At 41.0% G+C, this 19,367-nt stretch overlaps 1 protein-coding gene across 1 annotated transcript in view; it reads right to left on the bottom strand.

Moving 5' to 3' along the window:
- Positions 1 to 19,367, bottom strand: part of EFCAB7 (EF-hand calcium binding domain 7) — a 60,193-nt gene that overhangs the window by 26,950 nt on the left and 13,876 nt on the right. The window contains exons 3-6 of the mRNA XM_027852833.1: positions 13,502 to 13,713; positions 12,719 to 12,805; positions 11,969 to 12,146; positions 11,257 to 11,381 (exon numbers count right to left, since the gene is read on the bottom strand). Coding sequence (XP_027708634.1) covers positions 11,257 to 11,381; positions 11,969 to 12,146; positions 12,719 to 12,805; positions 13,502 to 13,713 — 602 coding nt within the window. The remainder of the gene's footprint in view (positions 1 to 11,256; positions 11,382 to 11,968; positions 12,147 to 12,718; positions 12,806 to 13,501; positions 13,714 to 19,367) is intronic.

Here is a 19,367-nt window from a genome sequence, read left to right as displayed (position 1 = left end):
GGGGAGGATGAGGAAGCAGGTACAGACAGCTTCTTCAAGGCGTTTGTCTGAGAAAAGAGGGAGAAACTACAGGTAGTAAACCAGGGGGTGGCAGAGTCCAGTGAGGGTTTTTTTTTAAAGATGGGGGAGTATTTCAGGGCAGCTGGAAAGTTCCCAGGAGAGAGAGGGAGGTGGGAGATGGTGAGGAGGCAATCTGCTAGAGAATTTGGGAAGGGTTGGGATCATTGGCACATGAAGAGAGGTTGGCTTTATCAAAGAGAAGGGACACCTCATTCTCAGAGCCTGGGGAAAGGAAGAGGGCATTGGGGATGACGTCAAGGCGTTTTGAGATGATGGACTGTGAGAGAAGGGAGCTGACCTTGCATGACCTCCATTTTCTCAATAAGGTAAAGAAGCAAGGGCCTCAGATGAAGGCAGAGAGAGGTGGGGAGGTGGTGGACTGGGGACAGGGGAGGTCTAGGAGGCCTGAGGAGGGAAGAGAATGCTTTGAATGGTTTCTATAAAGAATGAGATAAGACATTGATTAGGTAGGAATAAAAAGCTTACCTTGCTGCTGAGGGACTGACGGAAGTTGAATAATATGAATTTATAATGTACCTAATCAGCATGGCTGATTCAGCTCCATTCAGCAGGGCTTCATTCAGCCTCCTAGAAATAGGACGAAGGAGAGGATGGTGGGAGTAACCCAGAATTGAAACGGAGTCATAGGTGAGTGGTGAAAGGACAAAGGGGGATAGATTCAAAAGCAGACAGCAGAGTAGAGTTGAAATAGCTAACTACGGGGTGGAGATTAAAAAGAGAGGAAAGTGAAGTCAGAGGAGGCACAATGGTCCGAGAAAGGGACTCTAAGGGCCCGGAGACTTTGATGAGAGTAAGGAATAGATTTAGGGCAGGGAGGTAAGGGCAGATAAAAGAATGTCAGAGTTTCTAATTGAGAAGGTAGGGTACTTGTGAGTAATAGAGAAATAACGTAACTACTAAAGCTTGTTCTCCTGGACTATAGGCCCCTGACAAAGATGAGATATCACTGGTTTCTTCTAGTCTCTTTTTCTCCTAAGGTGCCCTCTACGAAACCCTCCTCTGGAGTCTAAAAACCTCTACGTTGGGCAAAACTTGGTGACTTTTCTGGGTTGGGGGAATGGGCAGCAGGACTGCTGATGTCCATTGGCTCCTGAATGTTCTTCCAAAAACACTTCCTAGGTAAGTCTCCCATAAGTAAGTTCAAGTAATTTGTCATTTGATATTAAGCAATGATCAGCAGGTACATGATGCTTACACACAAAAAGAAGAAAGTGATTTCTTATAGTCTATATCAATTCTTGAATCTAAATCATATTTTAATCAGCATTTGAGCATTTTTCTTTTTTAAAAATTGCAGCAAAATACTCGAAGCCATTCTGGAGAAACTACGTAACATTAAAATATAATTCTGTAGTATTATTAGGTATAGTTTTAATTTGGAGGGGCTTCTACCAGTTCATCTACAGTGACTGACACTGCTGCATAAATCCATCATTATTTGCACGGTGGCGTTTTTACAAACACATCCTAATGATGCAATATTTGAGGACTACACAGCTCATCAAATACTGTTTCTTGTTACCTTTGAGTGTGGGATAACACCCCCTCCACCATCGACTTTCTTTGCCTTCCCAAAGAGCACCTGTGAACCAGCCTTTCATATGAGATCCTTCTTGTGAAACGTCCTGGCTGCTCACCTCCACACAGAGACGGCCTGAGAGCACAGAGCGAGGCACATACATGTACACAGACACACACAGACACCCGCCGCTATTGTGGGAATTGGTTTTGCTTAATTACATATGTTTGTAACAGGTTTTGTTCTTCTTGCTTTCTCAACAGGGACAAAGAGGGAAGGAGAGAGTTCAGAGATGAAAATAAAGCTGCATTAAAAGCCAAAAAACAAAACGTCAAGGGTGGTAGAATCCAGCCACATCTTGGTCAGTGAACAAGGATCTCACATGGATGGTACCACCAGTCCAGTGAAAGTTTATGGCTGTTCTAACACCCTGTGATTTTCCACCCCCTCTGCTACCAATGCTACCAGAAGCAGAAAGGCGCCACAGAGAGCTCAGGGCCGAGGCCGAGCAAGTTCATCACCAGTTGACGGGGATGTGCCTCTCCAGAGTTAGTGAGATGGGTTCTCAGAAAAAAAGACTTGATCTGTTGCTGGGGTAAGACTTGAAAACTTTCCAGCATGAAGTGACCTGTTAAGAATGTATGCTCTGCTGGTAGAGCTTTCAAGAACTCAGGGTCACCCCCAAGCCTCAATAAATCACTAGGATATCAGTGAATTCAACGTGCACTCGGAAACTTGGAGACGCCGATGCAACGGTGGGAAATGGTGAAGGTGGCCAGAAGTACATGGAAAATCTTGATTCGGGGAAAAGGAACGAGAGAAGTTAAAGACCTGTGGATTACAATGAAACCTTGTGCCTTTATATCCTGAGCACTTGGAGAAAAAAACACGGCAGACAGTGGGTATGGCAAACGCCAAATACACCACAAAGGAAGGAATCAATACTATTTTAACAGACTGGAAAAGACTTGTCGTTGATGACGGAGTTATTCCTGAGCTGGCCATCTATCTACAGACCCACTTTAGATCCATCAGGGCTAGGATCATATTTAATGGGGGGGGAAGAATAACAATGAGAAAAAGGTATAAGATACAATTAAAGCAACTTAACCATGAACTGTTTAAACCAGTAACTGACAATCAAAGATGGCAAACAGATAATAGAAACCATATCGACATGGCCTATGATAATTTCATCTCGCAGTTTAACCAATATAAATCCATTGCCACAACAAGGAGCCCAAAAAGCACCTTATTTAACAAGCATCTTTACATGTCCATCAGAGAGAGAGATAGTTACCATAGGGAGTACTAGATTAGAGTATAAACTTGCTTGTAAAATATTATAAAAGAAGAACGACAGGCAACTGTGAGCAGGAAGATCTCATAAAACAGAGAAGCAGAGGAGATAAAGCCAGCTTAAAGAACACATGGCAAAGTATCAAAACCCCCAAAGCCATCATGAGGGGAAGTGAAGAACAATGGTGCTAAGAGGACAAGAAAGAAAATTAAAATAGGAAAGATTTGTAAAACTTACTATAATGAGCTACGTTCTCCATCAAGGCCAATGGAACCACCATGCTTGGACGCTGGGCTCAGAAAAGTGTCCCACCCCTGATGCTTCCTACCTGTGCAGCCTTGGGACAGTCACTTAACCCAGATGGGCCCGTGAAACGAGAGGGCCAGAGAAGACAGCTTTGGTGTGAGGCAACTCTAAGTCTGTAAACTGAAGAACTGCAGATGTGCTCTGGGAGACAAGAGCTTCCTCACACACAGAAAACCACAGGTCTGAACCACAAAGGAAAGTCTTGCTAAGCTACTAGTGAAAGTGTTGTCAAACCCATATTACAAAGGAAGAAACTGAAGTCAAAGGAACCTCGGGCCTACGATCTTTCCAACAGTCTCATCTAAACAACAGTCTGCCTTAGCAAGCTAGATGTAATAGTCTGTACAGGTCCTTCATTTTGTGCTAACGTCATGGCTGTGATTACTTTTTTTTTTTAATACGTTTTAATGATGTCTTCTGTTTCTCACATCACCATAGTGATCCCAAGGAGCCTTCTCCCTCCCCTTCCAAAGAGTCATCTCACATGACAAATAGTATTTTATAGAGAGGGGAAAAAAATCAGCATAACTGATGGCTACATTGAAAAAGTCCGAGCACATAATGACTTTCAAAGCAGCTCCTTTTCTATTCTGGGGTCCAGGAAAGAAGGAGCTTTTTAGTGTGCTTGGGGTATTTCTGGAGACAATTGACTCCAGGGAAAATTGCCCTGCAAACTTTGATTTGTGCCACATGCCAGCATTTAATTTTACCGGTGACCTGTAGCCTAAGGCCCCAGCTTATAATTCTTGTTCTATTGCTTAAAAGGCAGTGTGACCGTGGCAAAGTCACTCACCTCCCAAAGTCGCAGGGTCATCATCTGTAAAGTGAGGACCACCACACCTGATGGTCTTAACTCAGGCTATTGGGAGGATCAAATGAAAAAATGCATGGAAGATGTTGCGTCAACTTTACAGCCCCATCCAAATGTCAGACATTATCTTGATCCTATGGTAATAAGATTCTTTTCTGAACTCCAAATGCAGATGAAAGGCCAAGAATCCCCTAAGAATGTTGGCAGGACCTCTCCCCCCACATCTTTCAGAAGAGGGGGGCTCTGACTGCTAGGAGGCGCCGCAGGGCACAGCATGCTGGGCCTGGAGCCAGACTGAACCTCAAATTTAGCCTTTGACCCTTACTAGCTGTGTGACCCTAGGTAAGTCACTCCATTTCTCTCTGTAAAAGAAGGGTGCCCCATCTCTAGGATTGTTGTGAAGATAAAAGGAAATCATATTTGTAGTTACGGGTGTGGAAGATTACCTGGAACGTCAGACTTTCTCGGGGTGGGGGGGTGGCTGGTTTTGCTGATTTTGTTTTCACTCTTTGCTCTCGGGGAGGGGAGGGATTCACAGGGAAATGCTGCTGAGCAGAAACAGTGCAGGCAGATCTGTGAAGTCTAACTGGAAGCTCGAGTTAATGCTGTTGGACAAGGGCGGAAGGGGGCAGCAATTTCAGACTGCAGGAAGAGAGGAGCAGAGGAACATCACTTCCCAGGAACCCCGAGGCTGCTTTGACTCACAGGTGGTCCCCACAGAAAGAACCTCTGCTGTCCCCACAGTCTCAAAGGCCCCTGAGGTGGTTCTGGAGCTGTAAAACTAATGTCTGGCCAAGCTTCAGCATCTTTGCAACAAGATAAAATTAAGTAGCAAATTAAATGATCCAATGGAAAATTAAAACAATGCAAGTTTACTTCTGAGCCCCAAAGTGTATAATTAGTATAACTACATACAAAATGAATAATTCTATGTAAAATTGTATGTCTATTTCAACTGAAATGAGAATAACGGAGTCTTCTGGATCAAATAAGGAGCCAGAATGTTCCAGCAAGTAAATTGGGACGAGGTTGAGTAGAAGTTCTTTGTCTCAGTGTTAGCAGTAAGAAATTTATATATTGAGCAAGCTGTTTTTAATCAAAATGGAAGAAAAAACCAGGAGCTTGTTTTTCCTTCGAGAGGGCATAAGGTGGTGCTATACACTATCAAATCAAGTGAATTACATCAACCTAAAAAGAACCATTGTGTTATCATCTACAAGATACAAACAGGTTATTGGTCATAATTTAGAAGGCAACTTGAAAAGAACAAATTAAAAGAACAGTAAACTTGACATTTTAAATTAGCAATCTGTTTAAAGGTATCAATGAGAATACTTTTTTAAGGTTAGTAAAAAAAAGATTGCTCTTCTAGAAATCAACTTTTTGGCAACAATCAGAAAGAAAAGTGAGGTGCTGGAACAAGGACTAGACACATTAATATGTGCCCTGGATTTAAGAAGGAAATCCAATGCCATAAGCACACAGCCAGGAGCTGTTTGTAAGTCCACAAGACAACTCCTTGAAGTAGTTGTGAATTTTAAAAAAAGGAAGAAAGAAAAGAGCTAGACATGCTTCTTCATGGAATTTAGGCATAGTGTGAAGAAATGGATGGGGAGTCAGGAGGCCTGGGTTCAACCAGTGAGCTCCTGGCTGCCCTTTGTGACTCAGTCAACCTCACCTGGCCTCAGTTTGTCACATCTAAGTGCAAGCGACAGGATAACTATACTAAAGTCCCTCTCAGCTCAAAGTTCTCTGATTCTAGGACTTCAAACAGGGAAAACTAGCATATTCTTTCATCTAGTTGGCAAGCAAAAAATTCCAGCATCAAAATTCTTAACTGCTCTATTCACAAAAGAATCCCAGCAGCTAAGTGTGTCTCAGTCAGAGGGCTCCAAGGTCGAATCACTGCAGGCGTCCTCATGCCTGTCCTCCCCTGACTGACCCAGGGACCAAGTTTTTCTACATATTCACCACAGCAGGTCCCCCTTAGTCCCAACGTGCCTGGGAGCCTACGACAATCCCTCTCATCACAAGAATGTCAATTGGGAAGCAAATTCTTAAATGAGAAATAAAACGGCTAACTCTGAGCTTGCTCTAGGAATTGTACTGAACAGACCATCAGGATGAGGATAACCACAGCGTGGTCTCTGCAGAGGAGATGGCTCCTGGTGTAGGTTAACCCCAGGAGCTTTTTAGCTTAATCAGTTCCCTTCTCCAGGCCCAGCACAGTGGAGAAAGAAGCTCATGACTAATCAAAGTGAACCTCCACATGCCCACCAATGAGGGAATGGCATCGACGGTGGCACTGGGCAGTTTGGTTTGGAGGTACAGCCAAGGACACAGCACCGTGAGTGAGGCTGTCTTGATGAACAGGGCCCACACAGAGAGAGCCACCCTGGGAGGGGGCCTTAACTGGAGGCGTCCTCCTTAACTGGAGGCGTCCTCCTTAACTGGAGGCATCCTCCTTAACTGGAGGCCTAATGATCATCATAATGATTCCACCTGGCTCCCTCCATCTCCCTTCCACCTCTTCTTTACCTGTGGTCTTTCCCATTCAAAGGTAAGCTCCCGGAGAGGAGAGACCACCTTGTTCTCCTGCCTGGTGTCCCCCATGCTCAGCATGGTGCCTTGCACAAAGTACATGCTTAATAAATGCTCTATCGATCAACTGAATAATCTGGTCTGCCCTAATATTGGTCTGATACCCTCTCTGCCACTCAAGCCATTTCACAACCCCAGAAAAGCCACTTTCTCTGTCTGAATTACTCTTTTCTCTGCATCAGAAATAATGATTTGGGTTCAACCAATCAATCAACAAGCATTTATAACATGTCTATATTGGCTGGGCACTGTGGTGGACTTTAAAACAGGTATAAAATTTGGATTCTTGAAAGAAATAGAAGAGAAATTATTTTGGTAAAGTTATTATAGAATATGATGTCATCGTGACCAATACATTTCAAATACATTTCAGAATACTCTGAAAATGTTTACTATTAGGATCATTTGCTGGAGTTTGTGAAAGACAGGTTTCGCACACTGGTAGCAAGCTAGGCCAGATACCCTTTCAGGTCCCTTCTAACTCAAGAATTGTTTGGTTCTATGAAATTCACTTGTCTTTATCCCAATTTCCGCACTAGTAAAATGGACATGTGAATAATGATGCAATCCTCACAGTTGCAAAGAAAACTAACAACACATTTTTAAATATACTACAAACATAAAATAATACATTCTTTTAATTAAGTTACTTAGAAGATTTTTTTAAAAAATCCTTTTCCTTGTAAATATAAAGGCATGAAAAGGGTCAAAAAGTTTGGAGCTAATAAAAAGGGAGCAGTAAGAAGGAAATAAAATGAAATGAGAAGTTGGGTCAGAAGTGCAGGAGGATCAAACATTTCAGAATAAATGTATGCGCCAGGCCTGGAGTCAGGAAGACTCATCTTCCCGAGCTCAAATCTGGCCTCAGAAACTTACTAGCTGTGTGACCCTGGGCAAGTCACTTCACCCTGTTTGCCTCATCTATAAAATGAGCTGGAGAAGGAAATAGCAGACAATCCCAGTATTTCTTTCTTTCTCTCTTTCTTTCTTTCTTTCTTTTTTTTTTTTTGCTTTTTAGTGAGGCAATACGGATTAAATGACTTGCCCAGGGTCACACAGTTAGAAAGTGTCACATGTCTGAGGCCGCATCGCAGTATTTCTGCCAAAAAATCCCAGATGGAGTCATGAACAGTCAGACACGACTGAAAAACGACTGAACCAGCAGAGGATGACTACTCCTCAGTACCCCATCTTACTTGTAGTGGAAAGATCACTGGGTTTGGGCCACAAGACTGGGCTTGGGCTCCAAGCCCAGCTCTGCTATTTGCCGCCTCTGTGACTCTGGACAAACCAGCGAACCTCGGTCTCTGCATCTGGACACTGAGGAGTCCTTCCCAGTTCTAAGTCTCAGACACCCCGTGACCCCTTGCTGATCTGTTCCCCCTTTTGTCTCTGTATCTTCAGTGCTTAGCACAAGCCTGGTCCAGAGTGAGTGCTGAGTAAAGGCTTGCTGATTGACTGATTGATCTCTGTGTCAATCCCTGTCCTTCACGCCCTCCAGAAAGTTTGATATGATTTAGCCAATACCCAAGCATTCACATGCTCAAGCTCCTTCACCTTTCTGAGCCTCAATGGTTAAAAAAAACAACAACAACAAAACAGAAGGATTATACCAGGAATAGCTTTGCGTGGACCCATGGTCTGAGACTAATGGGAAAGCCATCTCAAGAGGGAGGAAGAGGCTATACATAAAATATTTCTGACTTTTTGGGCACAAATGAGCCCGATGCAAAATAAAAGGGTAAAATGTTGATAAATATGGATATAGCTACACAGGGAGCTCTCCACTTATTTCAGATTTTAAAGGGCCAGGCTCAAAGATAAAATAACTAAATAACTAATGACTAATACCAAAAAAAAAAAAAAAAACTGGCACAAATTTGTAAGGCCGTCAGGAAGGGTAAGGTCCAACATGAACGCAGGCTGGTGAAAAATGCTAAAAACAACAAAGAGGGCTTGGGGAAGTTGGGAAGAGAGAAAAAAAGGAAGAGCCAGTGAGGACAGAGAGAAAGTATGACTTTGCTTTTGTCTTCTCTATCCTCAAACAGGGAGAAGCAAAGACAGAGAGAAGAACAGAAGGAAGTAGAGACAGGGAGCTAGAAAAAGAAAGAAAATACAGATGGAGAAAATACACACAGAGAAACAAAGAGATGGAGAGGGAGAGAGACAGAGGGACTTGAGGCAGAAAGCCCTAATTCCAGATTTTTTTAAATAAGATGGATTCTGCCAAATACAGCTCAGAGTCCACAATGTCACCCACAAACACTGGCACCTGTTGGACTCCAACACCTTTAGGGAATCGTCCTGAAATAGTGGCAAATACCATGTGTAGACATGGGAAGCCTACACACACAGAAGGGAATGCCAGTAGCCTTTACTACATCAATTTGGATGGAAGTGTTTTCTCACCATCTGCTGTGACCAAAGGGTAAGTAAGAGATCACTGTGTACTATAAGACAGGCAATCAATGTCATAGTCTCGGGGGAATCCCAGTGGCCAGTGGCCCAGAGGCAAGAGAAAGAGAAGTGGTGGATGGAAGCAGGCTGCAGCCTGCCACCCACGAAGCTAGGAGAAGCAGGAGCTCAGAAAGGGCCCAGGGATGCCCTGGAGGCTGACTGCACCTTGTCCAGCATGCTCCGAGAGGGACAAGAATCCCAGGAGTATTAGCTGCACAGGTGCACAGACCAGAGACACAAAGAAGGTCACAGATCAGATACGGGCTCAAAGTGCTTGGCTTCTGCGTCTTTTATCGGGATCTCCTATTTTCGTCTGAGAAGACGCAGCTGCTCCCCTTCTCCTAGTCACAGAATTGCAGAATGTGAGAGCTGGAAGGGCCTTGGAGACCCCTTGATGTGGCCCCACCCTACACCACAGGAATCTGCACAATGACCCACACAGCTCTTGGGCACTCCAGAGTCTTCTTGGAGAGGTCCTCATGTTCACCCACCTGGCTGCCCTCCTCTGCATACTCACCCTCCAGAGTTGCCCTGCCCCTTTCAAACCACTGGGAAAATGATCCTGTATCATTTTCTTGTTGACCCTATCTACAACTAATTGATTTTGGTCTATAACTGCTTAAGTCACGGTTCTCTGTCTCTGAACTTGGCTTCGCCACAGGACAACCTGTAGTGTTGCAGAATCTAGTATAATCATGGTTATTCCTATTCCCTATTAGGGAAATGTGGTTAGAGGAAGTCCTGGCGTGATTTCAGTATTACAACCTCAATTATGTCACTGGAAAACAAACCCAAACATCTGATTAACTATAGTTCTAGAACAAAAGAATAATCACAAATAATGGTTATGAACATTAGGTTTAAATCCTAATTATTTGAGAACTAAATTCCTCTTTCAAAGACAATGTATTGTCAATGGTGTGGACCAAATAATGTGAACCAAATAACCAAATTTTGGAGATGACAAGATGATATGGAGAGAAAATTCTTATTAGTATTCACAAAAGATATTATTATTATTATTATCATTATTATTATTATTATTATGTTAGGCAATTGAGGCTAAGTGACTTGCCCAGGGTCACACAGCTAGTAAGTGTCAAGTATCTGAGGGCAGATTTGAATTCAGGTCCTCCTGACGCCAGGGCTGGTGCTCTATTCACTGCGCCACCTAGCTGCCCCTTACAAAGGACATTTTTTACAATGTTTTTTTTTTCCATTTCTATGCTGTGACTAATTATAAATCTGGTCATTAGATACAGATCATCTTTGATAGTACTCGGAATTTTATTTTAACATTTTGTGTTTGGGAAACAGAAGAAAGCTCCAATGGTAGAAAGTGTCACATTGTTGGACACTAAATATTATGTTTGAACATGGTGAGCATGCACGCTAAATTGCTTGGGGGGGGTATGGATTCCTAAACAGACTGAAAACAATTCCGTGGAGATAATGTTCTAAAATTTTAATATAGAACAAATGTCACTGTGTAGCAATCTAAAGATATAAGGGACTTCAGAGTTCAATAACAAATACAGAGTTGTTATTTGAAACAAAATGTAGCTCATGAGGACAATCAGTTCAGTTTTCTAACAGCAGTTATACTATGTGGTCATAACCATTTTTCCCCCTTTAACAGAGGTCTCAAGGTGCACATTTTTAATGTATCCTAGCAGTTTCCAGTTAATGTTTTATATTTCTGTAGCTATTATTTTCTGTTGAAAGAAAACTAGTAAAGGTTGAGTCAAGAAAGGAAAAACAAAAGAAAAAGATCAATATTAACACTCTACAAATATTGACTTAGCAAAGTGACTTTGTTGTCTTTTCCCCATAGGAACTGATATTGAATGGGTGATTTATTTAAAAGAAAGGACTCAGATAAATTATTTGTTAAATAAAATTAAGTATTTTAGGATCAATGGTGCATTTATTTAATCAGGTAAAACAACGCAGAATAAATCACATTACCCTTAAAGTTCTCATCAAAATATTACTTACCATTTCCACTTTAAAAACAAGCTGTTTTAAATATAGAGTGCAAATGTTGATGCATCTATAAAAAATGTCAAAGAATTAATTTGCAGACCTCACCGAAACACTATAAATGACTCAGAAGTGTTTAAAAAATACCACAAAATAATACCAAAAAAATCTCCCAATTTCTGATTTCAAATGTCCTACCTTTACTGAGTTTGGCTCCAGAAGCTTTGCGTTTCTACAGCTGTTAGCCCCCATGCTGATACTGAAAGAAACAGATGATTTGTGCTTTCGAGCTGGTAACTGTACAGAAGAATTCCGGCCATCCCCTGTAACACATTTTTGATAACTGTTCAATTTTGTTCTTTCACCATACTCTTGAACGGTTATCAATATGAATCTTGTCTCTAATGCACAAATAATATAAACGACCCACTTGAGCAATCCTCTCTGTGTATTCCCTATGGAAAAGAAGGCAAGAGTCACGTAATTACTGTCTAAAGTGGGGTCACAAGATCACGGATTGGGTGGGAAAGAACCTTAGAGGCCATAATGAACTCTATTTTACAGATGCAGAAACTGAGGCACAGATGGACTAAGTGACTTGCTCAGCAATTATATAACTGTCTGTACAACTAGTCTCACTGGATATTTTTATAATACTAATATATGCCTTTAGCTAGACTGTTACTTTGTAGTCAAAATTTTGTTCCCAGAGAAAATACTGCAACCGTAACTGAGTTCTATCATAAACTTTACTTTCATGGAATTTTGATTATGGCTAAAAGTGTCTATAAATGGTAGCAACAACAAATATCTTGCTCAAGTTTAATACCGAATTATTGATTTTTTAAAAAGTATTTTAAGTTGAACCTTTTTTCTTTAGCAGAAAATTATTAGCCATAAAAGTAAATACCTCTATTGAGCATGGTTTCCTGACCAACACTCCTTGGGATTCTCGGGGATACGCCACTCTCAGGAGATGCTTCCGGGTGACTTCCTAATTGCTGAAGCCTCACTTTACTATCAATTTCCAGTTTTTCTAATGCAGTCTTGAGACACTGCTCATTGGTTGCCACGTATAATTTACAAAACTATGGAAAATAGAAAAATAATCCAGTGGGCAAAATGTTCTGTCATACATTTTAGGAAGGGGAGGGAGAAATGTACATTAGTAGGTAAGGGATAGACTGATAGATGGAAGACATTTCCAATGGAACTGAGTTACTCATTTTATTTTCTTGGATCAGATTGACCACTCTCAAGTGACCTGGGGAAATGCAGCCATGATTCAATGAGGAGGTCACACTGAGTGAAAATAAAATGTGGTACACCCTGAGAGTTGATTTATTATTTTTTTATAAGACATGTGCAGACTCGGGTTTGTTCTAAATAATTTTTATGGTTTTATTTTCTTGAAAAGCTGCATTTCTGATAAGTTTTTATAGGTTTCTAGAACTCCTGTTACATTTTTTAAAAAATACAATTATTGTGCCAGAGTATGACATGAAATAATCTGAAACCGAAGACATATTCAACCTAAAATAAATTGGTTAACAATATATAGCAGGTTCTGCAAACTTTCAAAGGATACCTGCCCTATCACAATATTCTTTCCTCACCAATATTGCAAGTTTACCTATACATAAGCTTACTTAACACATACCTTAATATAGTCAAGTTTGCCATCAACATTTATATCAGCCAAGTTTATTATAGCATTCATTTCCTCTGGTGTCATTTTCTCACCTCTCTGTGAAAACAAATTCGATTTCAAAATGTCCAAATTTTTTTAGTTTAAAATATATCAGTTTAGAGAAATAATATTTTTATAATTAGCCATGAAAAGAGTAGCAATGAAAAATTTTGGAAACTGATGTTTGTAAAAGGGTAGGAGCCATTTAGCAGATGACCTCCAAGTACAAAAGCCGTTTTGTGTTATCACTTACTTAATAACACTATCAAATTCTTTGCACTTGCGTTCAATTTCTGTTTACAAATTACGATCGAATATTACAGATCAAATAAAATACGACCTCGCACCTGGAGTAATGATACTTCCTAATGCTACAGCCAACCACAAAATGACTTCTGGTTCCAATTTCTGTATATGCTGTTTCTCCTTCCCACATGGATCGATCACTGACGTTCAGAGAGCTGCGCAGCAAAGACTTACTCAGAGGCACAAAGGAAACCGCAACACGGGCCCAAGCGGCTACTTCAGCTTTCATTTACAAAACACCTTTCACTCAGAAGGATCCCGCAGCACTCTATCTAGAACAACATCTGTGTGATTCATTTCTCTTACCGCTCAAGTGCAGTTAGCTCTGATATGGATGCAAATGGTCGACAAAGCTGAGTTTCAAAAATTTTTTATAGCAGAAATGGGCCTATCTGACCCATTTCTCCTAAAACAGATTAGGAAAAAAAGTGATTTCACAGGGCTTACCTTTGTAAGAATTTTATAGAGGTCAGTGTGTAAAATATAGCCATCATTATTTACATCTATTTTCTTAAACGCTTTTAACAGTTCTGATTTTGAAGTAGGTTTTTCCTTTTTTAAAATTGCACAAAAATCGTCAAAATTCAGCTTAGCAGTTTGAGGAGTCCAGTACTTATCAATCGTCTTTTGGGATGGATTTCTTCCTGCCTTCTGAAGTACTACCAAGTAAAAAAGAAAATTATATAGTTTACCAACTTTATACTGGGTCCTGAATTATATAATCCTTACCCCCAGTTATCTTCACTTTTTTTTTTTTTTTAACAAAACTGAGCAAACACACACACACATATAATTTTAATGCTAACAACTAAATGTTATTTTGGTGTATTCATTTTCTCAAAAATATAAATTTAAAAATCCCAAGTCCATTAATTAATGTCCGTTAATAAATTCAAAAAATTAAACAGACTAACTTTGATATCTCAGTTCACAACTTGATGGTTTTTTAAATTTGATTAAGGACTCAGAATTTCAAAAGATTGTTTTAAAAAACCTGAAACTTGGGAACAAAAGAGTAAACACACAAAAATACAACTTACCTTTTTTGACAGGTTTAATAAATACTCTTAACATGTTTAAAATGCCAAGTAAGGAGTTAAATTTAAATCATTAGATTGAGAACAAGAGCATTAACCTAGGAACAATCTGTTTTCCAATTACTGTCGGCCAAGAGCCTTTGCAAGTTCTTTAGATGCATGCTACGTTCTAGCCCACATATAGAAATGGGTCCATTTTTAGAATCATAGAATTTTGGGGTTAGAGGTCATCTAATCTAAAGGCTGGATAACCTATTCAAATTTAAAAACCATTCGAGGCCATTCAAAAAACAACTGAAGGGCAGAAACACTTTGAAATACTGCTAACTACGGCTTTGAGTAGTCTTAAATATCTTCTATAATTAGGTAAGCTGATCTTATCATTGAGGATGGCCAGATTTTTGCATAATGACCATATAACATAAGCCCCAAAGGGAAATACTGCAGAACATACCTATGTCTGATTGTTAAGAATATCCATTATCTAGTACACCTAATATCTTGGTAATCAGCCTCGAAGTCACAAAAATAAAAAGCACACTCGTTTTACTTTAGGATTCTCATTTCTCATAAAATCTCACATCCAACTGAATTCAACAAACACTGCATATGCACCTCTATGTGCAAGACACTCTGCTAGGCACTGGAGACGGAAAAAATGAAAACTAGCTCAATTAGACAAGATTTCCCAGGATCACCTGCATATTCTCAGGACCCAGAAAAATGATCTAGGTAGGTAATTTCATGATTCGCTCTGAGTGAATAAACCTCAGGTGATCTGAAGTTACAACAGATGTTCTTGGTACAATGAACACACTAGCCAGATTCAGGGTAGCATGCCTAGACCTTTATAAATCAGTCAACATTTTAATTCTTCACCCATTGTACAAAATATTTTACTAAGTGCTTTGGGGAAATACTGGAAAATAGGGAAAACCAGTTATTTACTACAAGATAATAGCCTAAAAAAGAAAGGCACATATAAAGGCCTAAAAACTGCTTACAGAAACTTTCAGGACGGGATCTAGCCTGTGTTGGGGTTGCCTAGATTGAAGGTAATTTTAAACCAGTCACGGAAACAGAAAGGAAATACCTCTCTAATTCACCATCTTATTTATTCAGGCATGTGTAGGACCAGTTGACAAGCAAACTGGGTATCTGATTATGGGGAACCCAGATACATACAATTACTAGAGTTAGAGCAGAATCAAGTTGGGTAGAATGGACCACTTGGATAGAGAGTAAAGAGAAATGATTCCTCTTGGAATTTGGCGTGTTACTATATTCTCAGAGGTACACAAAGGTAAATTGTTTTGTTTTTTTTAAACCTTTTTAGAAAAGTAAAAAGAAAAAAAAGTAAGATTCCTCCCTCTACAAACCCAGTTTTCAAATGACTCAATGCTAAGATGACCACTTTTTGTCATAATGAGTCCAAGTTACAAGGTCAATTTCCATCCTCTCTAAAAGTGTACCTGCCACCTTTGATGCATCCAACTAACAGCTTTTGAAATAGCCAGAAATTTGGGGGGATATTCAGAGATGGTTTTGGGAAATGGGGGACATTTTAACAGTAACAGTTAACACATTCTCTTCCCTTAAAAATCCCATAAAATCATCAGCAGCAGCAGCAGCAGCAGCAACAGCAGAGGTAATATTTGTTAATACAATCTTGGACCTTCACAAGGTCACTACTTTAGTATGTGAGCAAGTAAGTAACTAACTAGGTGTTGCTGTGGATAGAGTGCCCAGCCTGAAGCTGGAAGACCATCTTCATGAGTTCAAATCTGGCCTCAGATACTTACTAGCTGGGTGACCCTGGGCAAGTCACTTAACTGTGTTTGCTTCAGTTTTCTCACCTGCAAAATGAGCTGGAGAAGAAAATGGCAAACCACCCCAGCATCTTTGCCAAGAAAACCCCAAATGGGGTCATGAAGAGTCAGACACAACTGAACAAGTAATTGAACAGCTGTTTTGGTATGCATTTAAAAAAATAATGTAAGTTTACTTCTACTCTTTGAAGACTGGAATTAGAGTATATAGTAAGGAAAAACAATAATAGCTACCAAAGTGAATTCTGTCTCCTCTCTCTCTCCATATATATATATGTATATATGAAATGCACACACATACATATATATTCTCTATTTAGACATTCCTATTTCTGTGAACTGTTCAGCTGTTTTTAAAAACCCAGTTTAAGAATTCATTATCATGGATAAGTATTCGAATGAACAGCAGAGTTTAACTTACACTACAAACATAACGTAACTGGAAATACTTCAAGACTGACACCACAGACCTAATCTTCTGCCTGAGTTTACTTTAAGCTTTGACATGAACCTGTAATGACTATACTACTCACAAGTTAAAAAACGTTCATGACAAGCTCTGATAATTGTCAGTTTTATCTGACCTCGAAATGGAAACGTGTGCACCTGTGGTACGAGTTTAAGCGGCACAAGGATCCAGTGGAAAGCTGCACAATACAAAAGAGCCCTGACCCTTGTTCTCACTGCTTCTGTGCTGACATTCAGATCTAAAGCAAAGCGCTAGCATGCTACAAAGGGGGTTCCGTCTCTATACCGAGAATTTATATAAGAAAAATGCTAACTCCTTATCCTTCCACATAAGCCTATAAAACTAACACCCTGATAATACACGTCCATTGGATGGCAAAATAAATGCTTCAGTAAGGGAAAAGTGTAAACTGTAAACATATTGGACTGGTGCTAACACCAAAGGGAAGGTCAGTAACAGCATGTCAGAAGTTGTATCAGTATGCACGTATTTATTTAATACACTGATACGTGTTTAAGGCTATAAACTGCCCAGTGCTGAAATAGTCCAATGCGAACAGGGCTGGTCAGGGAGCTCCCTAATTTGCCAAACAGACGCGTTCTTTTTGAATTAGGAATGTGCTACGGCCCCTTTCTGGGACGATGTAGCAACCCTTTAATGGCATCTGTATCTGGAGGGCCATGTCAAAGATAACTGGAGACTGAAGCAGGGAGAGCTGCCCACTGAGGATGCTGGATAAGTCAGTCAATAAACATTTATTAAGTGCCGACTGTGTGCCCGGCACTGCGCTAAGGAGGGTATGTTTGAGTGCACAGCTTTGGGCCTCTGTCAACTCTGCGTTAGACTTCCGCGGTCGTGGGGGATATTGGCTAAAAGCACGGAGCAGGAGAATAGGTCATCCCAAAAGAGCCGTCCTCATCGGCTCTGGGTCTTCCTCCCTAAAGACAGGCTGCAGCCAGTGAGCAGTGATCCTGCTAAGGGCGCTTCTAGCAGTGGCAGCCACCTTTTAGCCTGAGTGCCGAGGTCCCTAACTGGCGCTTGCTCCCTGTTGGGAGGTACTTCCCACAGGCATACCACTTTTCAGAGAAGATGATCACTGAGAGGCTCATCCCGAATCCGAAAGGACCAAAGAACCGTGTCTGACTGGCCAAAAGATCCCGACCTTGTGAGCTGCTCGGAGAGTACAGACCCAAGACGGCTGTGAAATCTCTGGTCAGGAGCGCCCCAAATTTGTCTTTACCCCTCAGGAGAGCAGAGTAAGTATGAAGGGCTAATTGTTCTGTAGTTGGAGTTAGTGGTGATGCATGCTAACGAGTCTTTGCATTAGAAACATTTCTCATGTAGCTGAGGAGATAGAAAGCTGTCCTCCAGCCAAAATATCTTCTGTACACTGAGCACCTTTTCTAAGAGATTTTAGGAATTCCTTTTGGTAAGTCCATTTTCTTTTAAAACAGTTTTTGTTTTTTGGTGAGGCAATGGGGGTTAAGTGACTTGCCCAGGGTCACACAGCTAGTAAGTTTCAAGTGTCTTAAGGCTGAATTTGAACTCAGGTCCTCCTGACTCCAAGGCTAGAACTCTATCTACTGCACCACTTAGCTGCCCCAGTAAGCCCATTTTCTAAGAGATCACCCACTCACCCTCACCGTGGGTCATACCACTTTTTAGAACAGTTTCTGAAGCTTCAATATTTAACAACTCAAAATGAAAGTAACTGGTTGGTACCAGGGTTCATCAATCACTTACAATGAAAAGGCATCTGGCATCCTCTGCCTCTGTGCCTTGGCAGATATGCTCTCACACCTGGAATCCCTTCTCACCTCTCTCTCCTACAGTCTCTGGTTTTCCTTCAAGTTCACATCACATGCCATGTCCTAGGGGAAGCTGACTCAATCTCCCCCCAATTTCCCGTGCCTTTACCCGCAGAAATCACTTTCTATTTTGTATCCACTCTTCTGAAAATCACACTGGAAGGAGGGAACAGCAGCGGCTGTTGGAGATTCCTTGGGCTGAGAGGTATTTGAGGCCTCTTTTTGTTGGCCTGATAACACAGAGAGGTCAATTATCATCCTAGGGTGGGTATCTTAAAATTTCCCTAGGACTGTAAATAACTACTAACAACTTCTGGTCACTGAAATTAGCTTCCAAAGGAAGCGAAAAACCATTGCCAAAGATTTAAAAGTCTGGGCAAGAAACTGAAGTCCAGAGGGAAACGGGAGAGATATAGATAGATGGAATAACAGTAGACCTGGGAAGTGACTTACCAGCTGAAAAGATGGCATGTGAAAGTGGGATTTGGATTTCTGGACCACAGTTTAAAATACACAAGTAAAAGGTTCCTAGTTAGAGACAGAATGTACTAAACAAGGGCTTAGAATGCATTTGGAGTCTTGTGAATTTAATCAACAGAGTTTTAAAAAAGGATGGAGAAGAGAGGAAACTTTCTGCATATCCACCAAACTATGTCTAATAGAGAGTAGCTATAATGTGGGAAGCAGAGAGGTTAAAGCACCCATTAGTTCCATGGGGAAAGAGTCATAAGAAAGAAGCCAGCACTATGATCCAGGTCCTTGATCATCTTCATACAAAGGCCCAAAGTTCAGGCAACAAGCGATAGGAACTAGAGGTGCTAAGTGAAGAAGCCACCTTGACCTTGTAGGTATCATGGAGCCTTGACCAGGTATGATTTATTCAAAAGAAACAGGCTTAGTAAAAGCGGCAGAGGAATGGTACCACATTAAGAGGAAATTCAGAAATCAGAGGAGGGAGGCACGGTGGAACACATCTGGGTGAAGACCAGTGGAGAAGAACCAGGACTGATAATGTCACTGGTGCACCCTACAGACCTGGATTGAAAGAGGAAGTGGGAGGGCTCAGGAAAGAGCTCCCTAATCTGCCCCAGAGGAGTGAAGGCAGAGCTGCCGGAGACTTTCGTTATCGTAACAGCCAGCATCTATACAGTGCTTTAAGTTTTTGAAGCA

The sequence above is a fragment of the Vombatus ursinus genome, unplaced genomic scaffold (genome assembly GCF_900497805.2).
Source record: "Vombatus ursinus unplaced genomic scaffold, bare-nosed wombat genome assembly UNPS02009824.1, whole genome shotgun sequence".
NCBI lineage: Eukaryota > Metazoa > Chordata > Mammalia > Diprotodontia > Vombatidae > Vombatus > Vombatus ursinus.
This window is presented reverse-complemented; position numbering and strand designations above follow the sequence as displayed.